The sequence below is a fragment of the Artemia franciscana genome, unplaced genomic scaffold (genome assembly GCF_032884065.1).
Source record: "Artemia franciscana unplaced genomic scaffold, ASM3288406v1 PGA_scaffold_67, whole genome shotgun sequence".
NCBI classification, from domain to species: Eukaryota; Metazoa; Arthropoda; class Branchiopoda; order Anostraca; family Artemiidae; genus Artemia; species Artemia franciscana.
This window is the reverse complement of record NW_027062705.1, coordinates 1084381-1112301: the sequence shown is the minus strand read 5'-3', so window position 1 is coordinate 1112301 and position 27921 is coordinate 1084381. Positions and strand designations below refer to the sequence as shown.

The 27921-nt window shown below is 34.8% G+C and overlaps 2 protein-coding genes across 3 annotated transcripts in view; one reads left to right on the top strand and one right to left on the bottom strand.

Moving 5' to 3' along the window:
• The window catches only part of LOC136042120 (uncharacterized), a 67449-nt gene that overhangs the window by 17580 nt on the left and 21948 nt on the right, over positions 1-27921 (top strand). Inside the window, exons 1-2 of one of the 2 annotated variants that reach the window (XM_065727022.1) lie at positions 16449-16538; positions 27203-27361. The exons of the other annotated variant lie outside the window; for it this stretch is intronic. The gene's annotated coding sequence lies outside the window, so the exon portion shown is untranslated. Of the gene's footprint in view, positions 1-16448; positions 16539-27202; positions 27362-27921 lie in introns of those variants that run through there. 2 annotated transcript variants of the gene reach the window in all.
• LOC136042121 (uncharacterized) lies at positions 2874-27875 on the bottom strand. Its single transcript, XM_065727024.1, has 3 exons — positions 27807-27875; positions 13196-13443; positions 2874-7016 (listed from the first exon to the last, which is right to left on the bottom strand). The coding sequence occupies exons 2-3, from the start codon at positions 13440-13442 to the stop codon at positions 6622-6624; spliced, it is 642 nt and encodes a 213-aa protein (XP_065583096.1). The 5' UTR covers position 13443; positions 27807-27875; the 3' UTR covers positions 2874-6621.

Sequence of the window (27921 nt, the reverse complement as noted above, 5' to 3'; positions counted from 1 at the left end):
ATCTCTCAGGCACGAAATATTTCCTAATGATCTCAATCTTTCTCTGATTTTAAAATAAACGTAGGATAGAACCACATTCTTTGTGCGGCTAATTGTTTGAAGTTTGATCAGTCAGACGGGTACCCAAAATATTATGATGACAATTCCTGTGGAAAACATCTAACAAATCCTCCTCCGCCTTGATATAGAATCCATTTTTCCTAATAGACTTTGGTATTATGGCCCAAGAAAAGAGAAGTTTTTTCAATGGATCAGTTAGGCCATTTACTAATACTGAAATTACTATCGATTTTTTTTTACTAAAAATCAATTTCGTCATCCAATGAATTGGCCCAATTTCACTAAATAGATTTAGTTATGCTGGTGCTAGAAAAGTGGAGTTGTTATTGATTTCATCCTCCAGGCCACTCAATACAGTTATTGAGAAGATCAACGGTTATGAGTTAGTACGCAGTGTCAAGCCACTAACTGACAAATGATATATATAATACCTTAATGGTAATAAGAGTAGTGCCAATAGATTCTCCTCCACCTTCTGAAGCACCATTGTTTCAGAACCATACTTGACCATGGTCATAACTGAAAGATTATTCCTCGTCTCGCTACCTATTATCCTCTCTTTACCTTCAACCCTCAAATTTCTGACCTATTCGTATACCATTAATTCTCAAATACTCCAAGATTCATTCGTTTTGCCAACCTTTTCATCTAGAACACTCAAATCATCATCATAATCTAAGTAAAGGAAACTCCTATAGACCTATACAAAAATGTAGAATTTTTCTGTTTTTTACCTGAAGACAGATCACGGATGATTGTGTAATTTTTTTACATTTTTTTTTTTACTCCCCAGGGTTGATCGTTTTGTGATATAGGTACTAGAAGACCAAGAGGGAAGATTCGAGCGGAAATTGAAAGTGCCAAAAATTAGAGCACCTCTGGCCCCCCTTCCTCGCCAATTTATTACCCAAAGTTACCTGATTAAAATTTTGAGATAAACATTTTGTTCAGTATAGTTGAAAGATCAAATAACTTGTCTTTGGGGTAAAATGACCCATAACTGTCCATGGGGATACGCCTCTAAGTTATCAAATTTACCCATTGTTCACATATATATAGTATTTGTTACCGGTAAATATACAAACATTTTTCAGGGGGGGCTTAGTTTGGATTTCCATTGGGAAAGCCTTCCTTGGGAAATCAAATTTACATGGGGGAATGAGTTTTCTAGGGAAAATTTTTCACCGGGGACATTTGACAGAATTCCTATACAACGTTCTTGTTAATTGTCTTACATTATCTTTGTCAACTCAGTTTTGCATGTGGAGATGTTAGGGGGAATTATCCCGGACTATTTGATTTCCAGAAAATATATTTCTACGGAAGGGGTATTTCTGGAGTGATTGAGAGTAATTTTCAAATGACATTATGCTAAGAATATTCTTTCAGGCTGCAAAAAAATATACAGGGAGGAGATTTTCAGCGACGATAGAACTGTCTTGAGGGAACTTGACCGGGAGGGGAGGGTGCAATTTAAGTTAGATGAAATTTTCACGAAGACGTTTGCCGTAAGGAGGTATATTTCGTGGAGGCTGAGCCAGAATTACTTGCACTTCTGGCTGTTTTCTTCAAGCTTTTTAATGAGAGTTATTTATTTAAGATAGTTTATTGGATGTTAGATTTCAGTAACCCTTCCCCGAAAAATAGAAGGGGAAGTTTACTGTCATTAAATACCATAAAAGTTAAATTTTTCACAGATATGATCCAAATATCAGAGAAATCAATTTTTTATAGTCTAAAGCCTTAAAACAGGAGGTTTTAAGCACCCTATCTGGCAAACCACCCCAGAGGAATATTTACTGCCATTTTGTGCTCTAAAAGATCAGTTTTTGCCCAAACAGGATCAAATATCGGAGAAATTGATTTTTCATTGTCTAAAACCAAAACAGAAGGTTTTAACCCTCTCTATCTTAACAAAATACCGCACATGGGCGTTTATTGGCGTTTTTTGCCATGAAAAATCAATTTTCCCCAAACAAGATCAAAATATCAGAGAAATCGGTTTTTATAGTCTAAAGCCTTAAAATAGGAGGCTTTAAGCCACCCTATCTGGACAGAACACAGCATAGGGATGTTTACCGCCATTTTGTGACATAAAAGATGAATTTTCACCCAAAAAGGATTAAAATATCAGAGAAATCGATTTTTCATAGTCTAAAGCTTTAAGACGGGAGGTTTTAAGCGACTCTATCTTCACAAAACATCTAGGAGGGTGTTTCCTACCACTTTGTGCCAAAAAAGATCAAGGTTTGCTCAAACAGGATCAAAATATCAGAAAAATTGATATTTCATAGTCTAAAATCTTTAAACAGGAGGTTTTAAACCACCATATATTTAAAGAACACCGCTGAGGGGAGTGTTTACTATCAATTTGGGTCATATAAGATCGACGACAACGTGGCACACTGTAGTCGCCCGATGGCCCCCTCTGGCGTGCATTATCACACATAAGACATTTTTCACGCATTTTCGAGTAAAAATAAATATCCGTTTACACTAGAATTGTTCGTTTAAACTTAAAGAAAAATTCCCAATAGCGCTTCTTCTGATGACTCGTGGCAGTTGACTCCTGCGTGGGATAATATACCCACCAGATGAAACCCTTTGACGTGCACTATCATATTTAAGGCATTTTCAACCTCTTTTCCACAAAAATAAGCTTATCAACTTACATTAACCATTGTTTTTATTTGAACTGCGAAGACTTTGCCATTTCATTCTTAGATTGTAATTTTCCTTGGCATTTCACAGCCGCTTCTCAATATTTCCCGTGATAATGTAAAAAATTCCCCTTTATTCGTAAAAAGGACATAGAATTTAAAACATGTTCTTAAATGAGCCTTTTCCTTAGTCCTACAAAATGTAGAAATCCAGAACAATCCTGAAATCAAGTTCAATACATAGAAATCCAGTAGTGTGGAGGCTATGGATTTGAAAACGGCCATATGGGGTATACTATTGGAGCTATCATCCCCTGAAGCTGCTATTGCTTACACTTGGGTCTTTCTCAATACTGTAGTGCAATACAAAAAGTTCAAACAAACCAACATAATTCCTACAAAACATAAGAATTATTCCTACATAATACAAAAATACTTTGCACAATTTTAACATAGTTCTAATTAAATGAAAAATAGTTGGTGCAGAATAAAAAATAATTATTACAAAAAACAAAAATTATAACAATATCCCAAATACTTATTATAAAATACAAAAAAGTTCAAACACAACCCAAAATAATTCCTACAAAAGAAAAATAATACTTAAAAAATACAAAAATACTCTGAACAATTCTAAAATAGTTCTAACAAAATGAAAAATAGTTGGTGCAGAAAACAAAGTACTTGCTACAAAAAAAATGTAACAACATCCCAATTACTTCTAATATAATACAAAAAGTTCACACATAATCCAAAATAATTCATAGTTAACACAAATACTACTACTACTTATTGCTCACAGCAGCACCAAGCCACTTGAGGCCAACAGAGCTTCGGGTGCTACTCCTCCATCCCAATCTATTTAGAGCCCCCCTCTTTACATCCTTTTGAGATTTGAATTTTTGAGATAGCAATTAGGTCAGCATAGTCAAAATACCTAATTACTATGACTTTGGGGACGACTTAATTCCCCACAGTCCCCGGGGGAGGGGCTGCAAGTTACAAACGTTGACCATTGTTTACGTATAGTAATGGTTATTGGGAAGTTTACAGACATTTTCAGGGGGGACTTTCTCGCGCTGGGGTAGGTCGGGGGAGGAGGTTACGTGGGAGGATCTTGCCATAGAGGAATTTATCGTGAGGGAAGGGAATTCCCATGAAGGGGACGCAGGATTCTCTAAAATTATTTAAAAAGAAAAACGAGAAAATAAATAAAAAAAGTTTTCAACTGGAAGTAAGGAGCAGCATTAAAACTTAAAACTAACAAAATGTATTACGTAGATAAGGGGGTTCGTCTTCTCCACAATACCCTGCTCTTTAAACTAAAATATTTTTAGTAATTTTAACTATTTATTCCACGGCCTTTGTGAATCATGGGTCATTCTTAAAGAATTGGGATGTAATTCAAGCTTTGCCTTAAAGAGCGAGGAATGGCCAAGGGGTGAAGCCCTTCATATACGTAGTAAAAGTACACAAACATAGAAGTTCGTTATGTAAGTTAATTCGTCAGTTACGTATATTTATTACTAATAAAAACGTCTTTAAAAAGAAAAAGTTCTAGTTGCATTTTTAAGTAACCAAAAATGGGAGGGCAACTAGGTCTCTTCCCCCACTTATTTTTTTTATCAAAAGCGTCCAATCTAAACTGTGATAAAGCCATTTAACCCAAAAAATTAATATGCAAATTTCGTTTTAATTATTCATGGGCGGTAAGCCAAATAAAAACATAAATTAATTCAAAAACGTTCTGAAATTAAATAAAAAAAAAAACAAGTTTTTTTAACTTCAAGTAAGGAGTGACATTAAAACTTAAAAAGAACTGAAATTATTCCGTATATGAAAGGGGTTGTCCCGTCCTCAACGCCTCGCTCTTTACGCAAAAGTTTTCTATTGTTTTAAAAAGTGGAACTGTGACAAAGAGTCAAACTTTGGCGTAAAGGGCGAGGCGTTGAGGAGTTTTTCAAATCATTTCCAGGCTTAACCAAGATATGATATGGGCCACCAGCCTAAAAAACACAGGATTTATTGCTGATAAAGTGTATGTAACAATAAGTATAAATTAGTGGTAACTTGCCGCTTTTTCATTTCTCTACCTGGTAATTTAAATATTGGAATGCAAGTAAAATCTTGGGCAAGATTTGATTATTTAGTAAAAAATATTGAATGAATAGTAGTTTCGTTGAAGAAGTTCTTAAAAATAATTTTAATCAATTGGCTATATTGAATTTCCATTCGTTTGTATTTAAGCCCTCCTCTGACCACAACTGTTATTTTACACCCCAAAATGGCAAACAGTTTCTTTGCTGTGGCTTAATTTAAATTATATCTTAAAATGGGAACCACAACTTTTAACTTCCACTTAAATGAGCTGTCTCCTAGTGTTTTAAGACAACTGGTGTAGTACAACACTGACCCATGGAAAAAACAGCTCATCAGCTAATCGTTTAAAACTAAACAATTTTACACTAGCATGTATAGAATTGAAGAGTTGGTCTAATCTAAAGATAAAGCTCTAGTTTATATCCTATTTATTTTGTATATCCTTTAATAGAATTTTTGTTAGAATGAGTCACATTATGAATTTAATTTGCGTCATAAAACAACGTACAGCCTAACGCAACGGCATTTCTTATATGTAAATTCGCGCACTGCCTGAATACTAAGAGTTGAATCCAAATCAAACAAAGACTCTCTAAAACAATCCCTTGAGTTTTTTGTTTGGTTCGTTCGACGCTGTTGGAAAAAAACAACAGATACTCGGAAAAAGGTCGTAATAACAATTGAACATGCAGAAGAAGCGGATTACTGACCTAGCTTACGCGTTCTCTGTATAACAGAACACCTGCGATAAAATTAAATTTACACAAGCTGCATAAAAAAAATCTATGATTTTAAGTTTGGTTTTTAAGAACATATAGAAGGATTTTAACAGGTACCGCATGGATACCAAGCATATTAATAGGAATAAATACAGAAAATAAATTCAAAATCATAGAACATGGGTTTTTGATTTCCATAATGGGAGTGCTCTGCAATGTCATATCATTAATTATATCAATATTATTCAATACGTCTGATTATAAATTAGGTTTTGGATTTTACTTCTTTTTGTTTAATACCATCAAGTAAGAAAACCCAAGTTCTGGCATCCTGATATTTTATATCGATATATTTATATTTGTATCAATATGTTTATCCATATATTTATGGTTGTTTAGTGTTCTTTTCCGCATATACTGTTTTTCTAGAGCTTTAAAAGTGTGCATTAAGGAGCACAGGTTCATGTTATCTTCTATTACTTTCTACCTTCCATTCTCTTCTATTCTCCCAACTAGTGATTTTTATACTTTCGGTTGGTGATATATACACCACTGCTTCCAAGTTCATTCATGTGCATCTTTAGTTTCTCTGTTGGTGGTCAATAATTCATAGCTTCTCTTAGCCTCTGCTATTACTAGGCAGATAACCTCTTGCTTTTGATATGTCTTCACATTTTTATCTTGTCGTTATAAAAATAAATTGTCACATAAGCACGCAAGCTAGGAAATCGTGTTTAGAAAGGCAATCAAATTCACGAAGATCTCGAAGACGATTACAAGGCTGGAAAGTACCTATGGTAAGTTTCTAACCAGAAAAATTTAAAGAAAATCCCTCGACCTGTTGATTAGGATTAATGCATCAGCTGTCACACAACAGAAAACTATAATCAAAAAATAAAAAGACACAAACACAGAACATTAGCAGTAAAATTTCAGCCATTATTCGGAAGAAAAGATTTCTAATAGTTTGGCCATTATAATATTCGGAATGCTGTCATTAGCTCCCTGTAATGCACTGAATACTGAATACAGCCATGTTGGATTGCACTTTGATTCTGAAAATGGCTGGAGTCCCAGAATAATTAATGTAAATTTTCCTGAAACTGTCTAATACTATCCAAAACAAATTCGGCTATTTCCAGAGCGTGCTCATTTAAAACATCCATTTTAAATTTAAAAGTGTTTGGTTTTATATAATTCATACTGCGGCGCCGTCTATAAAGTCCCGTTAACCAGGCGACTATGTAACGAATAGTATCTTGCCCTGTCTGTCTAAGGAAGAATAGTATAAAATCAGTCAATGCAACTGGGAGTATGCTTAAAAATATTGTACTCAATCCGACAACGTTGATTATATTTGACATTATGCCACCTGAGTGAGCACTTAATTTGGGAAGTTGTGGGATTACGAAACTTTCCATTCCCTCTTGCATATGGAAGCCTGCTTCAGGATTGAGCTGTGAAATGGCACTGGGATCTGAAAAAGCATAGCCTTGCTTACTGTTATTTTTAAAATTAATCATTAAAACAAAAAATACGAATTTTTCTTTCAGAAAACTTGCAAACCCATAGAGGTTTTGAAACTTACCAAAAATATTGTTATTTTACAAATAGATAAATACTTCAAGAAGTTTCAATTTTTAAGGGTTTAGCGAACTTTTAAAAAGAATTAAAAGTAATTTTTTAATCTTGCTTACAATCTTAGTGCTCAGAAGCCTTTCCGCCAGTTTTATAAGGAAGCCAATCGCAAACAGGATTTGCTACCCTGAGGGGGGTGTTTTATCGACAGATGTATTATCACCCATTTTTTGGGGGGTGGGAGGATGAAATGGGAGCATTTCATTTTTGCTAACAATCGTAACGACAGAGGCCGAAAGTTTAATCAATTTGCTGTAAGATCGCTTAATTTTAAAGAATTACGGGGACTCACGCCTTAATTGAAAAAAAAAAAATCGTATAGGGAAAACCAACACATCAATCAGAAGGGCGTCTTCCCTTCACACACCAATTCTGTTTGTTATTGTTTGGATTTGGAAGAACCCCATGCCAAACCAAAGAAATAAATATTGTTTAAAATTATTTAGAATATACTATGCTTACTATCTTTCAGCATTGAATTCCCCATCGGATATCTCAGTTAAAGCACTCCCATGATAAAATCTGAACAATTTTTTCTTTTGTAACAGCGATATTTTTTACGGCGTGAGGGTTGGAGACTTGATATTTATCGGCATAAGTTTTTCATAGTCAGAATAGCGCTAAATAGAACTTGGACAACTGAAGGAAATTAGTTTTGGGGAGGTATCTTTGCGGTTTAACGAGAAATCATGTAAAATGTTTTTTTAAGGACTTCATATAACATAAAAATAAGACAAATCTCAGGATTCAAGTGGGGAGGGGGTTTGATAGACTCTTACTCCCCCCCCCACCTCACACACACAAATATAAGGTTTGGAAAACGAGCTTTTTTGTATTTTCATTGAAAGTATTTTTTTGCTTTTTGGTATTTTAATTGAGAGAGATCAAAATACTAAAAATTGCCCTCCCCCCTTCAACTACATTTTAGATAATATACTTTTCAAGGGGGTGGCGCTAGCGGGCTACAATAACATCGTAGGCAGATTTTTTATAGTTCATATAAAAGATATTGCTCATATTTACGTTCTTTCTATAAGCTCCACCATTTTCAAGTTTCAAATGGCACTAAAAACGGCACTTTAGGCGCCATGTCTCAAGTAGAAAAGCTCGGGCTATTGGGCTAGCAGAACTTTTAAGAGCTATGTTTAATGGCTCATTTGAAAGCTATTGGTCATATCTACGTGCTTTTCATTGATTCGACCATTCGTAAGTGTGATATAACACTGAAAACAATAATTTTAGTGCCACATCCTGAGTGCAAAAGTTGGGAAGTACAAAACAGGTACTATTTTAATAGTTATGTTTCAAAACCACTAACTGGAGGTTCACAAGAATCTCTCCCGTACACTCTCCGCCTCCTAGTTCCCTTTGTAAGTTTCATAAGTCGTCTGCTCGCCATAAAGCTACTGCAACATTAGCAGGCTACCACACCATCGTAGATAGATGTTTAATGGCTCAATTAAAAGCTAATTTAATCATTAATTAATAGCTACTGCTTATATTTGCTAGGTTCATACAAAGTCTATCGTTTATTAGATTTCAATATTAACTAGTTTCTGGAGAAAAATTGCAATGAACTCTTTGTCACGGTTTAAGCAGTAGCTGCAACCTAGCAAAGAGCGAACCACTGCCCATACTAACTACAAGTTAACAAGATCTAAGAGCTCATATGATACTTGTGACGAGGCAAGAAGAGCTAAGAGCCAAGAGCTCATATGGTATGATCTCTAACAAAATTCTAAGAATCAATAGATTGATTTAAAATGAAAATCAAAGGCTTAATGCCGGTCAGGATTTAAAATAAGAGTTCTGAGTCACGATGCCTTTCTAAATATCAAAATTTATTAAGATCCGATCACCCACTCGTAAGTTATAAATGCCTGATTTTTTCTAATTTTTCCTCTCCCTTTAGCCCCCCAGATGGTCGAATCTTGGAAAACGACTTTATCAAGTCAATTTGTGCAGCTCCCTGACACGCCTACCAATTTTCATCGTCCTAGCACGTCCAAAAGCACCAAACTCACCAAATCACTGAACCCCTCCCCCAAACTCCCCCAAAGAGAGCGAATCCAGTACGGTTACGTTAATCACGTATCAAGGACATTTGCTTATTCTATCCACCAAGTTTCATCCCGATTCCTCCACTTCAAGCGTTTATCAAGATTTCCCCCTCCAACTCCCCCTAATGTCAAAAGATCTGGTCGAGATTTGAAATAAGAGCTCTGAGACATGAATTCCTTCTAAATGTCAAATTTTATTAAGATCCGATCACCTATTCGTAAGATAAAAATACCCCAATTTTCACGTTTTCCAAGAATTCTGGTTTCCCCCTCCAGCTTCCCCCAATGTCACAGGATCTGGTCGGAATTTAAAATTAGATTTTAAAGCACGAATGAAGCCTGTGCCCTAGTCCTAACGGCGATAATTGAGGGGAATGGGCGTTCTTGCCCCCTTAGTTTTTTGCTCCTGCCTAGGTTCTAAAACACGCCATTTTGTGGTCATTTCATTGGAAAAGGCACTTTTTTCATCTGAAAAAAATGAGGGAAATAACCGTAAGTGCACTTCATGGGAATATGCTATCATGTCAAAAAAAAATAATTAGGCATAAAAATGAGCTTTCAAATGAGCCCTAAAAAAGCTCTCTTTTGTTACAGTAGCCTTCTAGTTTCAGCTAGTCAGTAGGCAATTAATAAAGCCCTGTCACCATTATGGCTTTTTCAGGCTTAGTCAACCAAGCAAAAACAGCCTTTTGTTTACTGAAGAACAAACGTTCCTGAAAAACATGTATTGTTATGTAAAGTATGCGTAATAAGCTTTTTGTTATAAACTGCAAATTTTTGTAGCTGTAAAAGAACGTCTTTAGTATTTTCTAGAGTGGTACCCTAGATCGTTGATGATTAGAAATGATATTGAAAAATAAGTTTTCAACTGAACCCAAGGAGTGACATTAAAGCTTAAAACAAACAGAAGTTATTCACTATAAATAAAAAAGATCATGGCGAAGTTGTTTTTACATTAAATTTTAATCAAAAACGAGCAAAGATTATTTTTTTTTTTATTATTTTCCGAGGGAAGTAAAGAGTGAAGTTGAAACTTAAAACGGAAAAAAATTATTAATTTACAGCCTATCTAATATATATCAATAAATCTAGTACAAATAAAAAAAATATTATGTTTCCTTTATGTTTCTAGGATTATTGAAAACTAGTGCTTTACTGAAAACACAAGATACTATAGGAGTTTTGGTACAGTAAAAGCAAGTCAATTAAAGACACTTTTTATTGAATAAAAAGAACAGAATTTTAGGATTGTTCCTTTATTTTTTTTGTTTAATTTGGTATCACTTCTACACAGTGTCTCATCTCAATGACTGGCTCTTGTTTTGGTCCAGACTGAAAAGGACTGAAAAGGACATGTCATGATTAGTTTGTAGACAAGCTCGAAGTAAAGCCATCTTGATAGTATTAGGACTATAAACTAGCTTTAGAATTTGTATTATAGCTTGAAATTCTCTGTTGTATGGAGAGAAATAACCGGATTTCCAGAGTTCATATTATGTCTTATTTGATCTTCATTTCAAGTAATACTAAAGCATGTTTCTTAAAATTTAAGATTGTATATTACTCAGTGTCGACATTATAGCTTGTGAGACCAAAATGCTACCTGATAAATCAATCCAATTTTTCTCTATGCTCTTCAATGACTGCGGTTATTAAAAAAATTTAATTTTACACTTATGTTTATAAGATAACTTTAATTGTGTACTGACAGTTACTGATGTCACAACTGGTGTAAGATTATAAAAAGCTTTATAGATTAGTTTATTGTTATCAGGCTACATGGTCACCTTTGAATCCTAAATCAATATTCCTATTTTTTAAGCTTGGCTTTTGCGTTTTCAGTAAAGCACCAGTTTTTCATAATCCTAAAAATATAGGGAAACACTATTAGTTGTTTTAATATGTACTAGATTTATTGATATATATATATATATATATATATATATATATATATATATATATATATATATATATATATATATATATATATATATGTATTACATAGGCTTCGAAAGTAATAATTTTTGGTCGTTTTAAGTTTAAACTTTCGTCTTTACTTCCCTTGGAAAAACTTCGTTTGTTTTTAAAATTAATGTTTGATTTACTGTCAGTCAAAATAGTAACCACGACAATCAGTAGGCAATTCCTCTGAACACATTTAGAAATGTGTTCTCACACCTGAACCGAAGAAACACCTTCCGAAGCCCCCTTAATTCGGAGCCATACTTTCCTCTATTATCATTGTAGCTTCCAACATTCTAGTTCTGGTTCGCAGACTTATCTTCCTCCTCTTCCAATACTTTTTTATATGCGAAAAAGCACACTCGGCCCTGGCTATAGATTTTTGCTGTTTTCACTGCATCCGCCGTCTTTACTAATAATGCTTCTCAAGTAAGTAAATCTATCCTTTCCATCGATCTTCCGATCATCCAACACCACCTCTCCAGCCTCATTTATTTCCAGGGTGTGCAATGTAGTGTACTCACCATTGATTTTCAAGCCTATTCCCGCAATCTAAAACCCTAAAAAAAATCATTTAATTTGCTAACAAATTTATCTAGGACAATGAATGCATTTGCATATATGTTCCCTAGGACAACCTCCGTCAAGATGAACCATATAAATGGGTATCGAACACAATCATACTTAACTCGTCGTTCGATACTAAAACCAGCCCCTACCAGAAGCCTAAGTTCCTACCTTAACCGTAATAATACTGTTCTTGTACATAGCACTAAACAGTTTACTGTGTTTGCCTGGTACACTGTTATCACAGCAGGATAAGATAAAAGGTGGAAGTGCATGGGTATGACAGGCTGAGACTAAGAAGTAGGAGTAATTACCTATATGGACATGTCCGGTACCAAACAGAGAAGTTACGAGCCAAAATATTTGCCGAGGGAAATGGATTTTGTCAACTGGGTTTTGTGGATTTTGTAATTTTGTCTGTCATTTCAACCGACTGACTCTACGATCACTTGCCTTTTTGGGGATGTTTTCCCCATTTTTTGAAAATCAGGCAAACATTCTTAGGCTTGTGGTGTCTGAAGAATGACATTAACTTTAATGAACTTAAAATATTTGGAATCAGGATAAAAACAAGTCTTACTATCAAAATTCCGTTTTACAAAGTTTGGTTACTGATGGTCCGAGTCGCTCTTTACTTAAAATTTGTTACCACAAACTATCTTATTCTACACAACAGCTACATGATATATTAATTCAATACCATATCTACATAATATGTCACATCATAAGTACTACGGATTATAGCCTAGGTAGAATTTCCACGATCTCTTATTTCTTCATAATTTTTGTCTTAATTTCCAGAAGTGTTTTCTAGGAAGATATTGTCGAAGAATGGAGGGATTTTCCAGGGAGGGTTTTCAATGGGGGGGGGGCTTAATTTTCTATGGAGGAATACGCCAGACCCGAGTCAATAAAGGTGTCTTAGTTTTAGACACTAGTGAACTGAAGTAAAAGGTAGACAATGTCCTTGCCTCTTTGTTTTATGGCGACTATATCAAAATTTGTGCCTTAAGGACTTCTCGCGATAAATTATAGCCTTTTTTTAAGCCAACATACAACAGATAAAAATTAAATAACTTTTATGATTGTGTTAGAGCGATGAGAAAAAATAAAGTGGTAGAGCCAAAATTTAATATGGATATAATTAATATGGCGTAATTTAATACTTATTTGACAGAACTATTGCAACAGCCATCCCTTATTGAAAATTTATGATTGGTGTGGACATGATGCAACTCAAATTTGCAGATCTCCTGTATCCCCCCATAAATTGTAAGATTACCGGCTGAATCAACAGCATAAAGCATTCTGGAAGATAGTTGTTATAATTATGAAGCTTAGAGAGGAGGAGGATATAGTAAAGAGTTTAATCATACTCTTGGTCTTATTGACTTTGGGTTACTTTAAAATAAAAGCTTAAACGTATTACCTATTATTAGATCAGAACGACCTTTGATAGTGACAACCCTGCGATGTCCTTTTTTCTTCCTTTTGAAATAATCGAGAAAAGATGGTTCCCGGGAATATCTTCGGATTATTAGTGGCTGCATTTGTCTGTTGAATTGCCTGTTAAATGCTTCATTTTCATCAGCTGCAGGATTACTTTTTGCAAACCATGATTTGGCGAGCGTCAGGGTCAACAGAGTTTGACTGAACATGTACACTTGTATCTTCATTCTATAAATTGGTAAACATAAAAGACTCCACAGAAATCTCAAGACTTCGCTCATGGGTGCTTAAAGACATTTGTCCTGAGGAAAGGGGAAAATCAAGAGTGCATTTTTTTTCTAAGGGCAAGGGCATAGGTTTTAAATGATAAACATATGGCCACAGTCACAGGCCTTCTAAATATTATACGATTTTACCATTTTTATATATTTTTGGTCTTCCAGTGTGAGGAGGTTTAGTCTAACCCTCCACTGGTGCTATGATGGGTTCCATTTTTAAGATTGATACCATCTGAGAATAGAATTACAAAAAACAAACACATGCAATTTGTTTCAGCTGTCACTAACAAATAACAGACTTTTTTTTCATTTGTAACCAAAATATAGCTTCTACGTTTTGAAACGCATGAACATTTGGGGTTCCCTGAAAATCCAGAAATGTTTCGCAAGAAAATTAAAACAAAACTAACAATGTGAAAAACACGAGGGTTAAAGAATGCAACTTTTCAGGTTTGCGCTTTTCACCACCTTTAAAAAGAAACTTAAACTGAGCGAAAGAATCTATGAACTGGATTTTTGACTTTTGCTCAGTATGGAATACTCTGATATTTTTATTTATACAGTATTATTAGAGCCCTCAGAAGGATATATTCTTCTTGACAAAAAACTGATACGCTCTAATTTCAGTGTTCTTTTGTGTGCAGGTAACAGCAGTAGATTAAAATAAAAATTCCCTGACAAGAGCAATAAATTGCGACGAAGACCAAACTGCCTTTCCATCACTAACACCAAAAACAAGAAAAGCAATAAGGAATTTCTCAAGACACTGGGAAACAAATTAGAATTAATATTTGTTTTGAGAAACTTTTCAGTGCAGTTTTATTGATTTTATCCTGTTGTAGGTTTCTTCTTATATATTTTTGTATTGCTGAGGACGGCCCTTGGACATAGGGCCGAAATATTCATTCTAATTTTTTTCCCACTGTTTTGAGAAATTCCCTATTGTTCTTCTTGTTTTTGATGTTTGGTACAAGAGCTATCATAATCAATAGGAACTGAAATGTTAGGAATTCTTTTTTTTTGCAGATCAGACTCAGTCTAAGAGGTAAGGGAATTCTAATTTGTTTCCCACTGTCTTGAGAAATTCCCTATTGTTCTTCTTGTTTTTGGTGTTTGGTACAAGAGCTATCATAATCAATAGGAACTGAAATGTTAAGAATTCTAGTTTTTTTTTGCAGATCAGACTCAGTCTAGGAGGTAAGGTAATTCTAATTTGTTTCCCACTGTCTTGAGAAATTCCCTATTGTTCTTCTTGTTTTTGGTGTTTGGTACAAGAGCTATCATGATCAATAGGAACTGAAATGTTAAGAATTCTAGTTTTTTTTTTGCAGATCTGACTCAGTCTAGGAGGTAAGGGAATTCTAATTTGTTTCCCACTGTCTTGAGAAATTCCCTATTGTTCTTCTTGTTTTTGGTGTTTGGTACAAGAGCTATCATAATCAATAGGAACTGAAATGTTAGGAATTCTGTTTTTTTGCAGATCAGACTCAGTCTAAGAGGTAAGGGAATTCTAATTTGTTTCCCACTGTCTTGAGAAATTCCCTATTGTTCTTCTTGTTTTTGGTAATTTGTTTCCCACTGTCTTGAGAAATTCCCTATTGTTCTTCTTGTTTTTGGTGTTGGGTACAAGAGCTATCATGATCAATAGGAACTGAAATGTTAAGAATTCTAGTTTTTTTTGCAGATCAGGCTCAGTCTAGGAGGTAAGGGAATTCTAATTTGTTTCCCACTGTCTTGAGAAATTCCCTATTGTTCTTCTTGTTTTTGGTGTTTGGTACAAGAGCTATCATGATCAATAGGAACTAAAATGTTAAGAATTCTAGTTTTTTTTGCAGATCTGATTCAGTCTAGGAGGTAAGGGAATTCTAATTTGTTTCCCACTGTCTTGAGAAATTCCCTATTGTTCTTCTTGTTTTTGGTGTTTGGTACAAGAGCTATCATAATCAATAGGAACTGAAATGTTAGGAATTCTGTTTTTTTGCAGATCAGACTCAGTCTAAGAGGTAAGGGAATTTTGATTTTAAAACTGTGTCTCATATTGCCATCCTATTTCCGTTTGATGGAGATATTTACACAGGATTTCACCCAGAATTCTATTGCAGACCCACTTCCCATAAATATAGCGATTTTGACAAGGGTTTAGCCACTCCTCGTGGGATTTTGGATTGTTGAAAAGAGTTACAGATAATGATGCTGCTTACTACGGACGACGTTTTCATCAAAAGGCAGTAACCTGGTTTATTATTAGAACTAGGTGGCCTCCATAAAAATCTTAATAGGAGTAGAAAAGGTCGCTAATGTTTTTCAAGTCATTGGTTTATTTTTGGAATTCCTTGCTCAAGAGTCGATGTGGAAAGGCTTTTCAGTGTTTTGATGACAGTAAATATGAAAAGAGCTAAAAAACATAGCCTTGGATACAACTATTTCTGTGAACTATAGGATAAAGAACAAAGATTCGTTGAGGTCCAACAAGAACTTAAAAAAAAATATAGTCCGTGAAATCTATTCTGCCTTCACCTGAATATTGCTTTTCTAGTATTGGGAAAGACAACGATATGGCGACTACAAAAACGACTTGATGTAAAATTGAGATGAAAAACTAATAGCGCCTTAATACCCGTTATGAAAAATCTTTACTTAATTCTTAAGCAAAAACAGAATCATTCACAAACTAGACAAAAGGAATTTCGTGTTCTAAAATAATTTTAATTTATAACAGACTATTTTGATCATCTTGTTTCTATGCTTATGAGTATATGAGGTGCAATAGAGTGCCCCACTCTTTTGATGTCTTTGGTTAGATAGCTACCCTTGAACCTCTACTTTATTTATTCTTTTTCCAGATGGTATCCTTCAAAATTTTACTACCATTTGGACCCCCAACTTCTTTATTCCAAAATTAATGGGGTAGAAGCAGCGGAAGACACAATTTTTGAAAGGACGAAAGTTGTAGAAAGGAATCCCGTAAATACGGATTGTAAATTATATCAGTGGTCAGGATGATCCTTTTGTCGTGAACAAACATGAAAATATGTTCATATGAAAGTATGATTTTCATTTTTCCTATTAGTGATGCCGTTTAGCGATGATAGGCATTGCCTCCTACTTAAGCATTTCCTCTCTGTGCTAAAGTTTAGATTGAAACTAGAGGAAAATCATAAAAATACATTAAATAATATCAATTTGTAGACTATATTTACTGTTTTATCCACTTATTTCTTTTCAAACCATCTGAATTAATGATGCATGCTCAAAACTGTGTCTTAGTGACAACCCACTAGAGGTTTGTGATAAAAATGGGAGCATAACATTTGAATTTAGCGCGATTTTTGGTTGTATTTATTTCTAGCATACTTTTTACGCTCAAGCGTGAAAGTAAGCTTCTATTTTATTTCTGTTCATCCTCTGCTTTTTCTGGAACGTAAATTTTCCTCATTCGTCTAAAAGACTGTTGTCCCACCTCCCTTAACCTCTAAGCTTTTAAGTGAAACCGTCATTACTGCTTAAGTAAAATGAGTGTTCCTTTTGAAAACATGTTTTATAGTTATAGTATTGAAAAACAGTTTAATTTATTATTTATTTGGTTCATAAAAAGGAAGTGGTGAGAATTTCAACCCTAAAATCAGCGGTATTCCTCCTGGAAGAAAAGCATATTTAACAGTTTTACACTTAGTAAACTTACTAAAATCCAATTAATGCGACTAAACGATATTGTGTTTTTAAATATTCGGCATAACTTTTAGTAAAATAATACTTTTTCTCCTCTGTTAAGGAATTTAGACCTCCTCAGCTTTCCGATTTCAAGGCTTTGATCTTCACCTTACCTAAATAAGATATTATGTATGGCTTAAATCTTGCATTGAATTGATCAATCTATGCACTTCTAATTTTATTTTTATGCTTATTATAATGAGAAATATTGTTTACTATATTTTTGTTTTGTAACGAATCAATTGTTTCTTCTGTTTAACTTTAGTTGATTTTCAACAGAAGCACAAGACTTTACCGGTTCTCACTACAGTTGGGTCTTCAGCATCTATTGGGACCTTTGATACCCAATAGACTCAAATATTATGCTCCCATTTTTTATCGCAAACCTCTAGTGGGTTGTCACTAAGACTCAATAGTAATAAACAGGTGCTTTTTGGGACCTAAAATCGGGGTAGCAGTATTCTAGTTCTGGTACCCTAGGGAATATTATAAATAGGGGATAATATTATCTCCCTGCATATAAGGAGGTCCTTCTTTTCCATGGAAGCTTTAGCAATGAAATATTTATTCAGCTTTAAAAAGTTTTTCAATTTGGCTCCAGCAGGCGAAATCTCTAGAAAATATATTCCTCCATCTTTTCTTGGTTATAACTACCAAAGATACTTTATAGCAGAAGTTATTGTTTAGTTCGAATAGCCTTTAGGCTTTTGGTTTTTTGAGGAAAGGGGATGGAGGTAGGTAATAAACAAAGGTTTTATTCACAAGCCTTTCCACCTACACTGTTTACTTAAGTTTTCCTAGTATAAAAGTTTTAGTAAGTGACAACCTAACCGGACACCCTTTATATTTGGTTGAATTTAAAATAAAGTTTTTTTCAGGAAGTAAAGAGCGAAGTTGAAACTTAAAACGAAAGAAAATTATTGCTTCACAGTCTATTTAACGTATATCAATAAAACTAGTAGAAATGCACAAACTAATTGTATTTCCCTATGTTTTTAGGATTTTAGAAAACTAGCGCTTCACTGAAAACACAAAAACCAGGGATAACAAAAAGTATTTATTTATTAGTTAAATGAGTATGTAGCCTGACAACAACAAACTAATCTATAAAGCTTTTCATAGTCTTACACCAGCTTTTATATCAGTGACTTTCTGGATACAGTTAGAACTAGACCTCCGTTGCCTGTGCAACGGGAAGTGTTGCAGCAACTATGCCATGTTCCTTAGGGCACAGTTGCGGAGCAACACGTGCAACTGTGCCCTACGGGACACAGTTGCGGAGCAACAGTCTCCATTATGTCCTTCAGAGGACATTTTCCTAATGCGGCTTCGATTGTTATCTTGAAGCATCTTTCTGAGGAACTTTTTAATCAATTTCACGTTATAAAAATAAAATAGACATCAAAATCGAAAATTTAAGAAAATTTCAAAAAATCGGAACGAGATTGACTTTTCCGGAATTATTTCCGGGAAATCTGTAAGAGCTACGGAATTTCATGCTTCAGTTCTCGAAAACATCAATAAAAGTTCTATATGAGTTCATAATTATTTTATCTCTAAAACGTTTACTTCCGAAACTAGTTCCGTCTTAACTTGACGCCAATTCGAAGTATTATGTTTCGAGACGCACATTTCGGGAATTATTTCCGGGAAATCTGAAAGAGATACGGAAATAACGTCTTATAGTTTTCTGCTTAACTTTTGATGGTCTAAGCTAGGAAAATATAAAACAAACCAAATTCACCAAAAAATTTAAATTGCCCCGAGGGCATGACAAAACTTCCAAACAGAAAAACCCAAAGAAGGAATTTTATTTCGGGGAAACTATTATAAGCTCCAGTTGTTAGGAGATCGAGACCTGTCGAACCGCGTTGGAAAAAAAAATTCTAGCTGGTCCAGAACAGAAGTTACCTCTAGAACGTCGAAACTTCGGAAATTATTTCTTAGAGAACGAAGCAACTTGGTATATAGAACACTTCACTTCTTCTTGCATACTTTTCATAGCACTAATCGATAAAAATATAAGAAACATCAAAATCGAAAATTTGAGAAAATTCCAAAAAAAATCGGAACGAGATGGACTTTTCCGGAATTATTTCCGGGAAATCTGTAAGAGCTACAGAATTTTGTGCTCCGGTTCTCGAAGAGACAAATGAAAGTTCTACATGAGTTCAGCATAACTGTATTTCTAACAAGTTTATTTCCGAAGCTAGGGTCGTCTTAACTTGACGCCAAACATCGAACGCAGAGTTTCTAAGAAAAAAAACAGTTTTATTTTTTTTTATGGAAAACTGTTAGAAATTTTAGGAACTTCTCTGGAACTTTTTTACTCTGTTTCACGTTTCCCTTCCCTCTGAAAAATCTCAAATTTTTAGCTCTTACCACTTCGGAGCTACAGGTCGCTGATCACGGTGAAAAAAAAAAAACAAAACAAAAAAAACTACGAAAGCAGTAGTGTTGCTCCGCAACACAATTATCTTAAAAACATAAGCATAAAAATAAATACTTTTTAATAACCGCAAAGTCATTGAACAGCATACAGAAATATTGGGTTGATTTATCAGGTAATATTTTGGTCTCATCAGCTGTGATACCAGTAGTGAGTAATAAACAATCTTAGATTGTAAGAAATACGCTTTAGTATTATACAGAATGAAGATCAAATAAGCCATAATATGAACTTTGGAAATCCCGTAATTTCTCCCTATACAACAGAGAATTACAAGTTATTAAAAAAATTTAAAGCTAGTCTATAGTCATATGTGAAATCATCAAGATGATTTCACATCGAACTTGTCTACAAACTAATCATGATACGTCCTTTTCAGTCCCAAAACGAGAGCAAATCATTGGACTGAACCATTGTGCTGAAATGTTGCCAAATTAAGCAAAAAAAAAAGCAACAGTCATAAAATACTTTACTCTTATACTATAAAAGTGTCCTTAATAAGGCAAATTTTCTCAGGCTTGTAACTTTTGATAGGTAACACTAAACTTGATTAAACTTATATATTTAAAATCAGTATTAAAATGCGATTCTTTTGATGAAGCTATTGCTAACAAAATAACCGTTTTTTAGAGTTTTGGTTACTAGTGAGCCGGGTCGCTCCTTACTACAGTTCATTACCACGAACTGTTTGATAATAATCTTATTATGTCTAATAATAAAAGTAAATAATATGAATAAATGAATATGATAATAAGTAATCCTTCTTTGAAGATACGTCTTTGAGTGATTCCTGAACCATATGCCGACACTTCTCCAACCCCTAACTTCCCCAACCATTGACAAACTTAAAACCGGTTTCTTTCGTTAGTTTCTTTCAGCTTAGCGTCAGACAAGACGATAGCAAGTAACAGAATTGATGAGAAACAAATAATTTGGGCAATGTGTTTGCACATTTAGAGGGAGGGAAGTGGGGGTGAAGTATTTGGACAGCGTGAAGTTAGAAAAAATTCTTGCTTCATAATATGCAGAATAATTGTGCCTAAAACATTTTGTATGTAGATCCGCTATACTTTACCCCCACCCCCTAATGTAAAATATATAGTCCAAATTTATGTTTAAAGTATTATATTTTCTTCATACTTATGTATATTTATATACCTAATATAGGGACATATAGGGACTATAGAGGGTTATGTCGTCACCAAAAGCATAGTTATTGGACCTTATTCAGAAAATACATTTGTAATTGGCTATTATAAAACACTGAGTTGATTCAAGTTACTATTATAAAGAGTGAGAGCACCAAACTAATTTTGGTGAAGCTGAATTTTTGCGAACAGGAAGAGGGGAGGAAGTAGGTCAAGGAATAGTTATTTGAAGTTTCAAGATCCAATTATTTGTTATCTTCTGAGTTTTTCCCTCTTAAGAACCTTCGATATCTTAAAAATCATTTTGCGAGCCTTAACGTCAGCTGACCATGTGGAAGAGTTCATATTCTCCCAACGGACTAATAAGACTTACTAATGGGAGTGGGAGGGGAATTATACCGGAGGGGCTCTTGTAAATCACCAGTTAAGAGTTTTGGACCATAAATATGGCACTTGGCATTAACCAAGTGACATATAGCAATCGCAAATTCTGTCGGTCTGTCGGTCTGTCCCGGTTTTGCTACTTTAGGCACTTCCAAGTAAGCTAGGACGATGATATTTGGCAGGCATATCAGAGACCTGACCAGATTAAATTAGAAATAGTCACCTCAATGTCACCAGATCCGGTCAGGTTATAAAATAAGAGCTCTGAGACACGATATCCTTCCACACGTCAAATTCCATTAAGATCTGATCACTCATTTTTAAGTTAAAAACACATCATTTTTTTATTCTTCCCGATTTGACCACCTGGGGAGAAGTGGGGGGCTGGTTAATTCGAAAAAAATAGAAAAAAATGAGGTGTTTTTAACTTACAAACGGGTGATCTGATTTTGCCAGCATTTTTTGCCAGAAGACCGATCACGGGTGCGTGTTTTTTTTCAGGGGTCATCGTATCGACTAATTGGTCCTAGAATGTTGTAAGAGGACTCATTCTAATGGAAATAAAAAGTTCTAGTGCCCTTTTTAAGTGACCACAACAATTGGAGGGCACCTAGGCCCTCTCCCACGCTATTTTTTCCCAGAGTCAATGGATCGAAATTTTGAGATAGCTATTTCGTTCAGCATAGTCGAAAACCATAATAACTATGTCTTTGGGGATGACTTACTCCCCCCAGTCCCCGGGGGAGGGGCTGCAAGTCACAAATTTTGACTAGTGTTTACATACAGTAATGGTTATTGCGAAGTGTCCAGACGTATTCAGGGGGATTTTTTTGGTTTGGGGGGTTGAGGGGAGGGGGCTATGTGGGGGCATCTTTCCTTGGAGGAATATGCCATGGGGGAAGAGAAAATAAATGAAGGGGGCGCAGGATTTTCCAGCATTACTATTAAAAAAAAGTGAAAAAATAAACATGAAAAAGTTTTTTTCAACTGGAAGTAAGGAGCAGCATTAAAAATTAAAACAAACAGAGATTTTTATGCATATGAGGGGTTCTTTTCCTCCTAATTACCTTGCTATTTATGCTAAAGTATTTTTAGTAATTTCAACTATTTAATCTACGGCCTTTCTAATTCAGGGGTCATTCTTAAAGAATTGGGACAAAACTAAAGCTTTAGTGTAAAAAGCGAGGTAATTACAAGGGGACAAACCCCCTCATATGCATAGTAAAAATATAAGAATATAGAAGTGTTATGTCAGTTAATTTTTAAGTTACGTATATTCTTTACTAATAAAAACGTTCGTTAAAAAGTAAAAGTTCTAGTTGCCTTTTTAAGTAACCAAAACATTGGAGGGCAACTAGGCCTCCTCCGCCGCTCCTTTTTTTCTCAAAATTGTCCGATCAAAACTATGAGAAAGCCATTTAACCAAAAAAATAAATTAATATGCAGATTTTATTTTAAGTATTCAGGTGCAGAGAGCCAAAATCAAAACATGCATTAATTTAAAAACGTTCAGATAATAAATTAAAAAAAAGAAGTTTTTTTTAACTGAAAATAAGGTGTGACATTAAAACTTAAAAGAAACAGAAATTACTCCGCATATGAAAGGAGCTTTTTCCTCCTCAACACCCCGCTCTTTACGCTAAAATTTTTTACTATTTTAAAAAGTAGAGTTGAGAGAAAGAGTCAAATTTTAGCGTAAAGAGAGGGGCATTGAGGAGGGAACATCCCCTTTCATATACGGAGTAATTTCTGTTCGTTTTAAGTTTTAATGTCAGTCCTTACTTTCAGTTAAAAAAAACTTGTTTTTTTTTTATTTAGTTAGTGTCAGAATTTTTTCTTTTCACTAGACAATTTTTTTCTAAACCCATTTTTTTAATTTTGGTTGCTATTGACTATTGATCGTTCTTTACTAGTTGCAGCTATCGCTGTAACCATGATATATAGTTTGGGCTATATACTTGCACGTGGGGGGGGGTAGGTATTTGAATATTTTGAACTCAGAAAACAATTCCTTCTTCATGATATGCAGATTAATTGTACTTAGCACATTTTTAATGCAGACCCGCTATAATTTACACCCCCCCCCCTAACGTGCAAATCTATAGCCCAAATTTGGCTCTAAAGAAAGGAAAAAACTAAGTTAAAAACCGGTTTGTTCTCGAGTTTTACACCACGTAAACTTGAGTGACTGGCGCATAACACACAAGTACTAAAATTCCTTCCCCCTACGTAACTTAAACATAAAAATCCAAAGAAAATTCACAAATTTGGAAAGCCTTATTTTCCACGGGGGGGGGAGTATTTTCCGGGGGAGGGTATTTACCGGGGGTATTTTCCGCACGGGGTATTTTCTGTGGTTTTTTCCACGGGGGTATTTCCGGGAGGAGCATGTTCCTCGGGGAGGATATTTTCAGGTTGTTTTTTCCACGGGGGTTTATTTTCCAGGGGGTATTTTCCTGGGGGTATTGTCCAGGAGCTATTTTCTGGTTGGTATTTTCCGGGGAGAATTTTATGGGGGGATTTTCCGGGGGTTAATCGCAGGGGGGGGGGTAAACGACAGTCACCAATAAAACAGTGTCCCAGACTGAAGCATGGCTGGATTTTTTTAGCTTGAGAAAAATCAATATTAGGAATTACCTTCCAGAGCTGGGAAAAAGAGAAAATGCACTTTAAGTTTCGGGTACTTGTTTATTATACCAACCACACTCAAGAAGTGAAGTTAAGTTAATCATAATGGAATATACCAAAATATGATGAAAATATAATACTTTAGTTACAAAATTATCGAAACTACTACAGAAAATTATGAAAAGCAGGCCTCCCAGAACGCATTATATTAAATACCTAGCCTAACCAACTCTATATATATTTACTTGAAATATACCTGCATAGTCATTTACCTCACTCAGTCTAAGCCAATTATCTCCAAGTGCGCGCAGAGAAACCGGTTTTAAACCGATCAAGAGTAACAGTGTCCTCGGTATATTACAAAAGTATCAAATTTTACTCTAAAGAAGTAGACCTACAGTGATAATAAATATAAAATTTGAATAATTGATAAGGAAATAACACCCTTCGACCCCCCCCCCCTCCTTGGGGGGGGGGGGGTGGGTGGGGTCGAAGAGTGTTAAATTATAATCAAAAAACAATTTATTGTCTTTTTTCCTGTTAAATCTTGTATTTTTATATCTCAATTGGTAAACTTTGAATAATTCACCTTTGTTTTTAGCGCAAATTAAATTTTAAACTCTTTATGCAGAGACAGTTTTTCAATGTCTCAATCTCCACCCCTCCCCCTCTATGTAGTCAGTTATTGCGCTTTTCGGCTTTTTTTTTATCCTAAAATACCGTTAAAATTTATAAATATGTGCCTACCTTAAAAAGTTTCAACTTCTTCATGATACAAATACTATTTTTACCAAATACAATTTTGCTAAATGAAGTTCTATTATTTATAAGTTAGGCTTAAACTGTAATAAATTTTATCCAAGATTCCATATCAGATTCCCTCCCATCTAGAACAAGATCTTAGGGGGGGGGGGAAATGTGGTCTGGGTACGAATAATTGAAAAAATTGACAAGTTTATTTAAAAAAGAAAAAATGAATTTATGGCGCCAAAAAAATCCTAGGGAATCGCGGGTCTTCCTGGATTTTTTTCCCTGGATCTTCTTGTACATGGTTTCGGACCACGTTATTTCCAATGGTGCACTTTTAATTTGATCTGATACCATTTCTTATGGGGTCTTGGACAAATTTGTTTTCAAATATTGGGAAACCATAGAAAACACTGGAAATATTGGACAACTATCATCGAAAAAAACACCCAGTACTGATATGCCCGATCCCGATACCTGCCCAATACCAATACGCCTAATAACAATACGGCCATACCGATACGCGTGATATCGATATGTCTGATACCAATTCAGCGTACAGCCCTTTCTCCAGGGACTATGGAGGGTCATATAATCAAAAAGATCATAGATATTGGACCTTTTAATGATTTTAAACAAAATGGCAATCCCAAATTTTGATTATGTGACTTTAGGGGGAGGGGGCTATTTCCCCTCCAATCTTTTTGGTAACTTAAAAAGGGCACTAAAAAATTTAATTTCCATTCGAATGAGATATTACACATATCTCTATGATGTTCTGGTCACCCCCAAGTCCCGCGAAAAGAAAAAGAAAAGAAAGGAGACAAATCAGTGCTACCCAGGCAAAAAAAGTTAATTTTTTTGCTGTTCAAGGAGGGGGGACTGTAATTTCTCTGTAGAAGGTTTTCGACCATGCTGATTACAATGGTATTATTTTTAATTTGATCTGACGGCATTTTTAAGGGTTTTCAGGCTTTTTTTTAGATCATCATAAACTTCTTTTCGCAATAAACTTTTGCTTCTAAGACGAACCGAAATAATAATTGCCATTCGTGCACCATTCTATGGGCTGAGGTTCGCTCTTTACTAGTTTGAAGCTACCGCTGCAACCATGATGTGCTACTCTGTATTCTGCTATACCTAATTTGTTGGTTTTCCTTATCACCATAATTAGCAATCGTCATCCCTGATTTTAGATACACATACGGGCCCAGATTATATCAAATAGGTCCCTATCCGAGTACCAAAGACCCAAAGTTGGGTTTTACCTGAGTTGGTCTAAGATTAGGAAGAGAAGAATATTCGCTATAAAGTTGCAAAGTAAAATATGAAGAAACATGATAAAAACAGGACAAATAGGACAAGACAAATTGACAAAACAAAAAAGAATTCCTTAATTATTAGTCAATGTACTGCTTAAAATTGAATTCTTTGCTTACATTCAGCGGCGTCAAGCTATCCTTTATAAGTTAAGCAGGGACATATATCAAGGATTTCCTTTTTTTTGGGGGGGGGGCTTACAAAATATTAAAAACGAAACAAAAATATTTTCATATGCACTTTCATTATGATTTTTCAAATAGGACAGATATTTCGGAGGGGGGGGGGTTAAACCCCATAACCATCCCTCTGGATACGGCCTCGAAGTCAATGAAATTTGAGTCGAATAAGAAAAAAGCAACAACAACAGAAAACAAAGAATAATATGTTGATTATGAGTTGATACAATTATGATCTTTGAATCAGTTTATTCATGATGTAAATGAGTGGTTTAACACTGTTTGACGTTAATACAACGGAAAGTACCACGATACCACGTCAAGACTGCCTCAGCGTGGCAGTAGAATATATTAAGGGAAAATATTAAAATTTTTATTAAATATAAAATATTATCCCTTCATTTTAACCCTTCTTAATCCCTTTAACCCTTTCAACCCTTTAACATATTTAACTCTTTTAACCCTTTCTAACCATTTTAACTCCGGTGACCTCCCGGGAAAAATTTGTTCCACTATTATTACCATGACTACAACTATCCCTGCTAATAAAGATGGCAAATTACTACAAAAAAAGCAAAAAACAATTAGGCAATCGTGTGCCAAGATTCCTCCTTTGAAGGATAAGCTATTATAGTAAATGGTTAGTACCATTCAGTCCCGTTTGACCTTTTTCGAAATTTAGTGGTCACTATCATGATAATTACCCCCCTACCCCTAGTGGCGCAACCGCTTTTTATTGCAGCCGTTTTTATTCAATAAAATTGACTTTTGTCTTATAGCCACCACAGTCAAGATCTTGTATCGTGAACATGAGACAATAACCGGTTTTCATGGTCTTTACACCAGACAGTATTCGCTTAGGCTCAATGGGGAACTACACTGCAGCTATATTTTAGTTAAATATTTAGTTGGTATTTTTGTTAGGTTAGTTTAGGTTACGTATTTAATATAAAATGGTCTGGGCAGCCCTCCTTACATAAATATTTGTTGTAGTTTCATAATATTGTTGCTAAAGTATTATATTTTCATTATATTTCGTTTTATTTCATTAGCATTACCAAATTTCACTTCCCAACAGAACTTGAGTGTCTTGGCTATAAGACATAATACCCAAATTGCATTATTGTTAGCATTTTCTTGTAGGTTTGTGTATGACCTATGCTATATCCGGTTCCACTAGGGAAGGTGGGGCGCAACTGTTATGGTGGCGAACATTACATTCCGAAAGAATGCTGAATGGAGAATATAGAATATAAAGAATATATGAGGGTCTTTCTCCTCTTGAGTCGTTCACTTCAGAAGGTTAGATTTTGTTGTTGTTTTTTTCCTCTGTTTTTTTTTTGTTTTTTTTAGCACTGGGGACGACTTGGTGGAGGTCTTTGTCGAAATATTTGCTTGATTTTCGTTTTCATATTTTGCTACTGGCTGACAAGATCCTCGTTTTTTCACCTATTTGATTTTTTTCTTTTCATTTATTAATTCATTTCTTGGTTTCATGCGTCATGTATAGCCAGTATTGTCTCAGAACGTGTTTAAGAATATAATTGCCCTACTTATCAAACTCGTTTGTTATTACAATGTTTCGTTCACAGGAGAAATCTTACCACATAATTAACAACAATAATGCACCCCCCGCCATAAAAAAAGCAGCCACAGAAGGTCCAGGATTTCTATGTGTGATTTACAAGTAATTTAATGGCAATTGCAAATTCGACTTTCCTTGACAAACATAAACTTTGGCACTTACTTGATCGTGTCGCCTGTAAACGTTTTGATGTTTTACTTGCATCACCTGACTTTATACTGACCAGTCAAGTGTGATACATCATAAACGAAAACAAGATAATATCTCGGGCCAAATC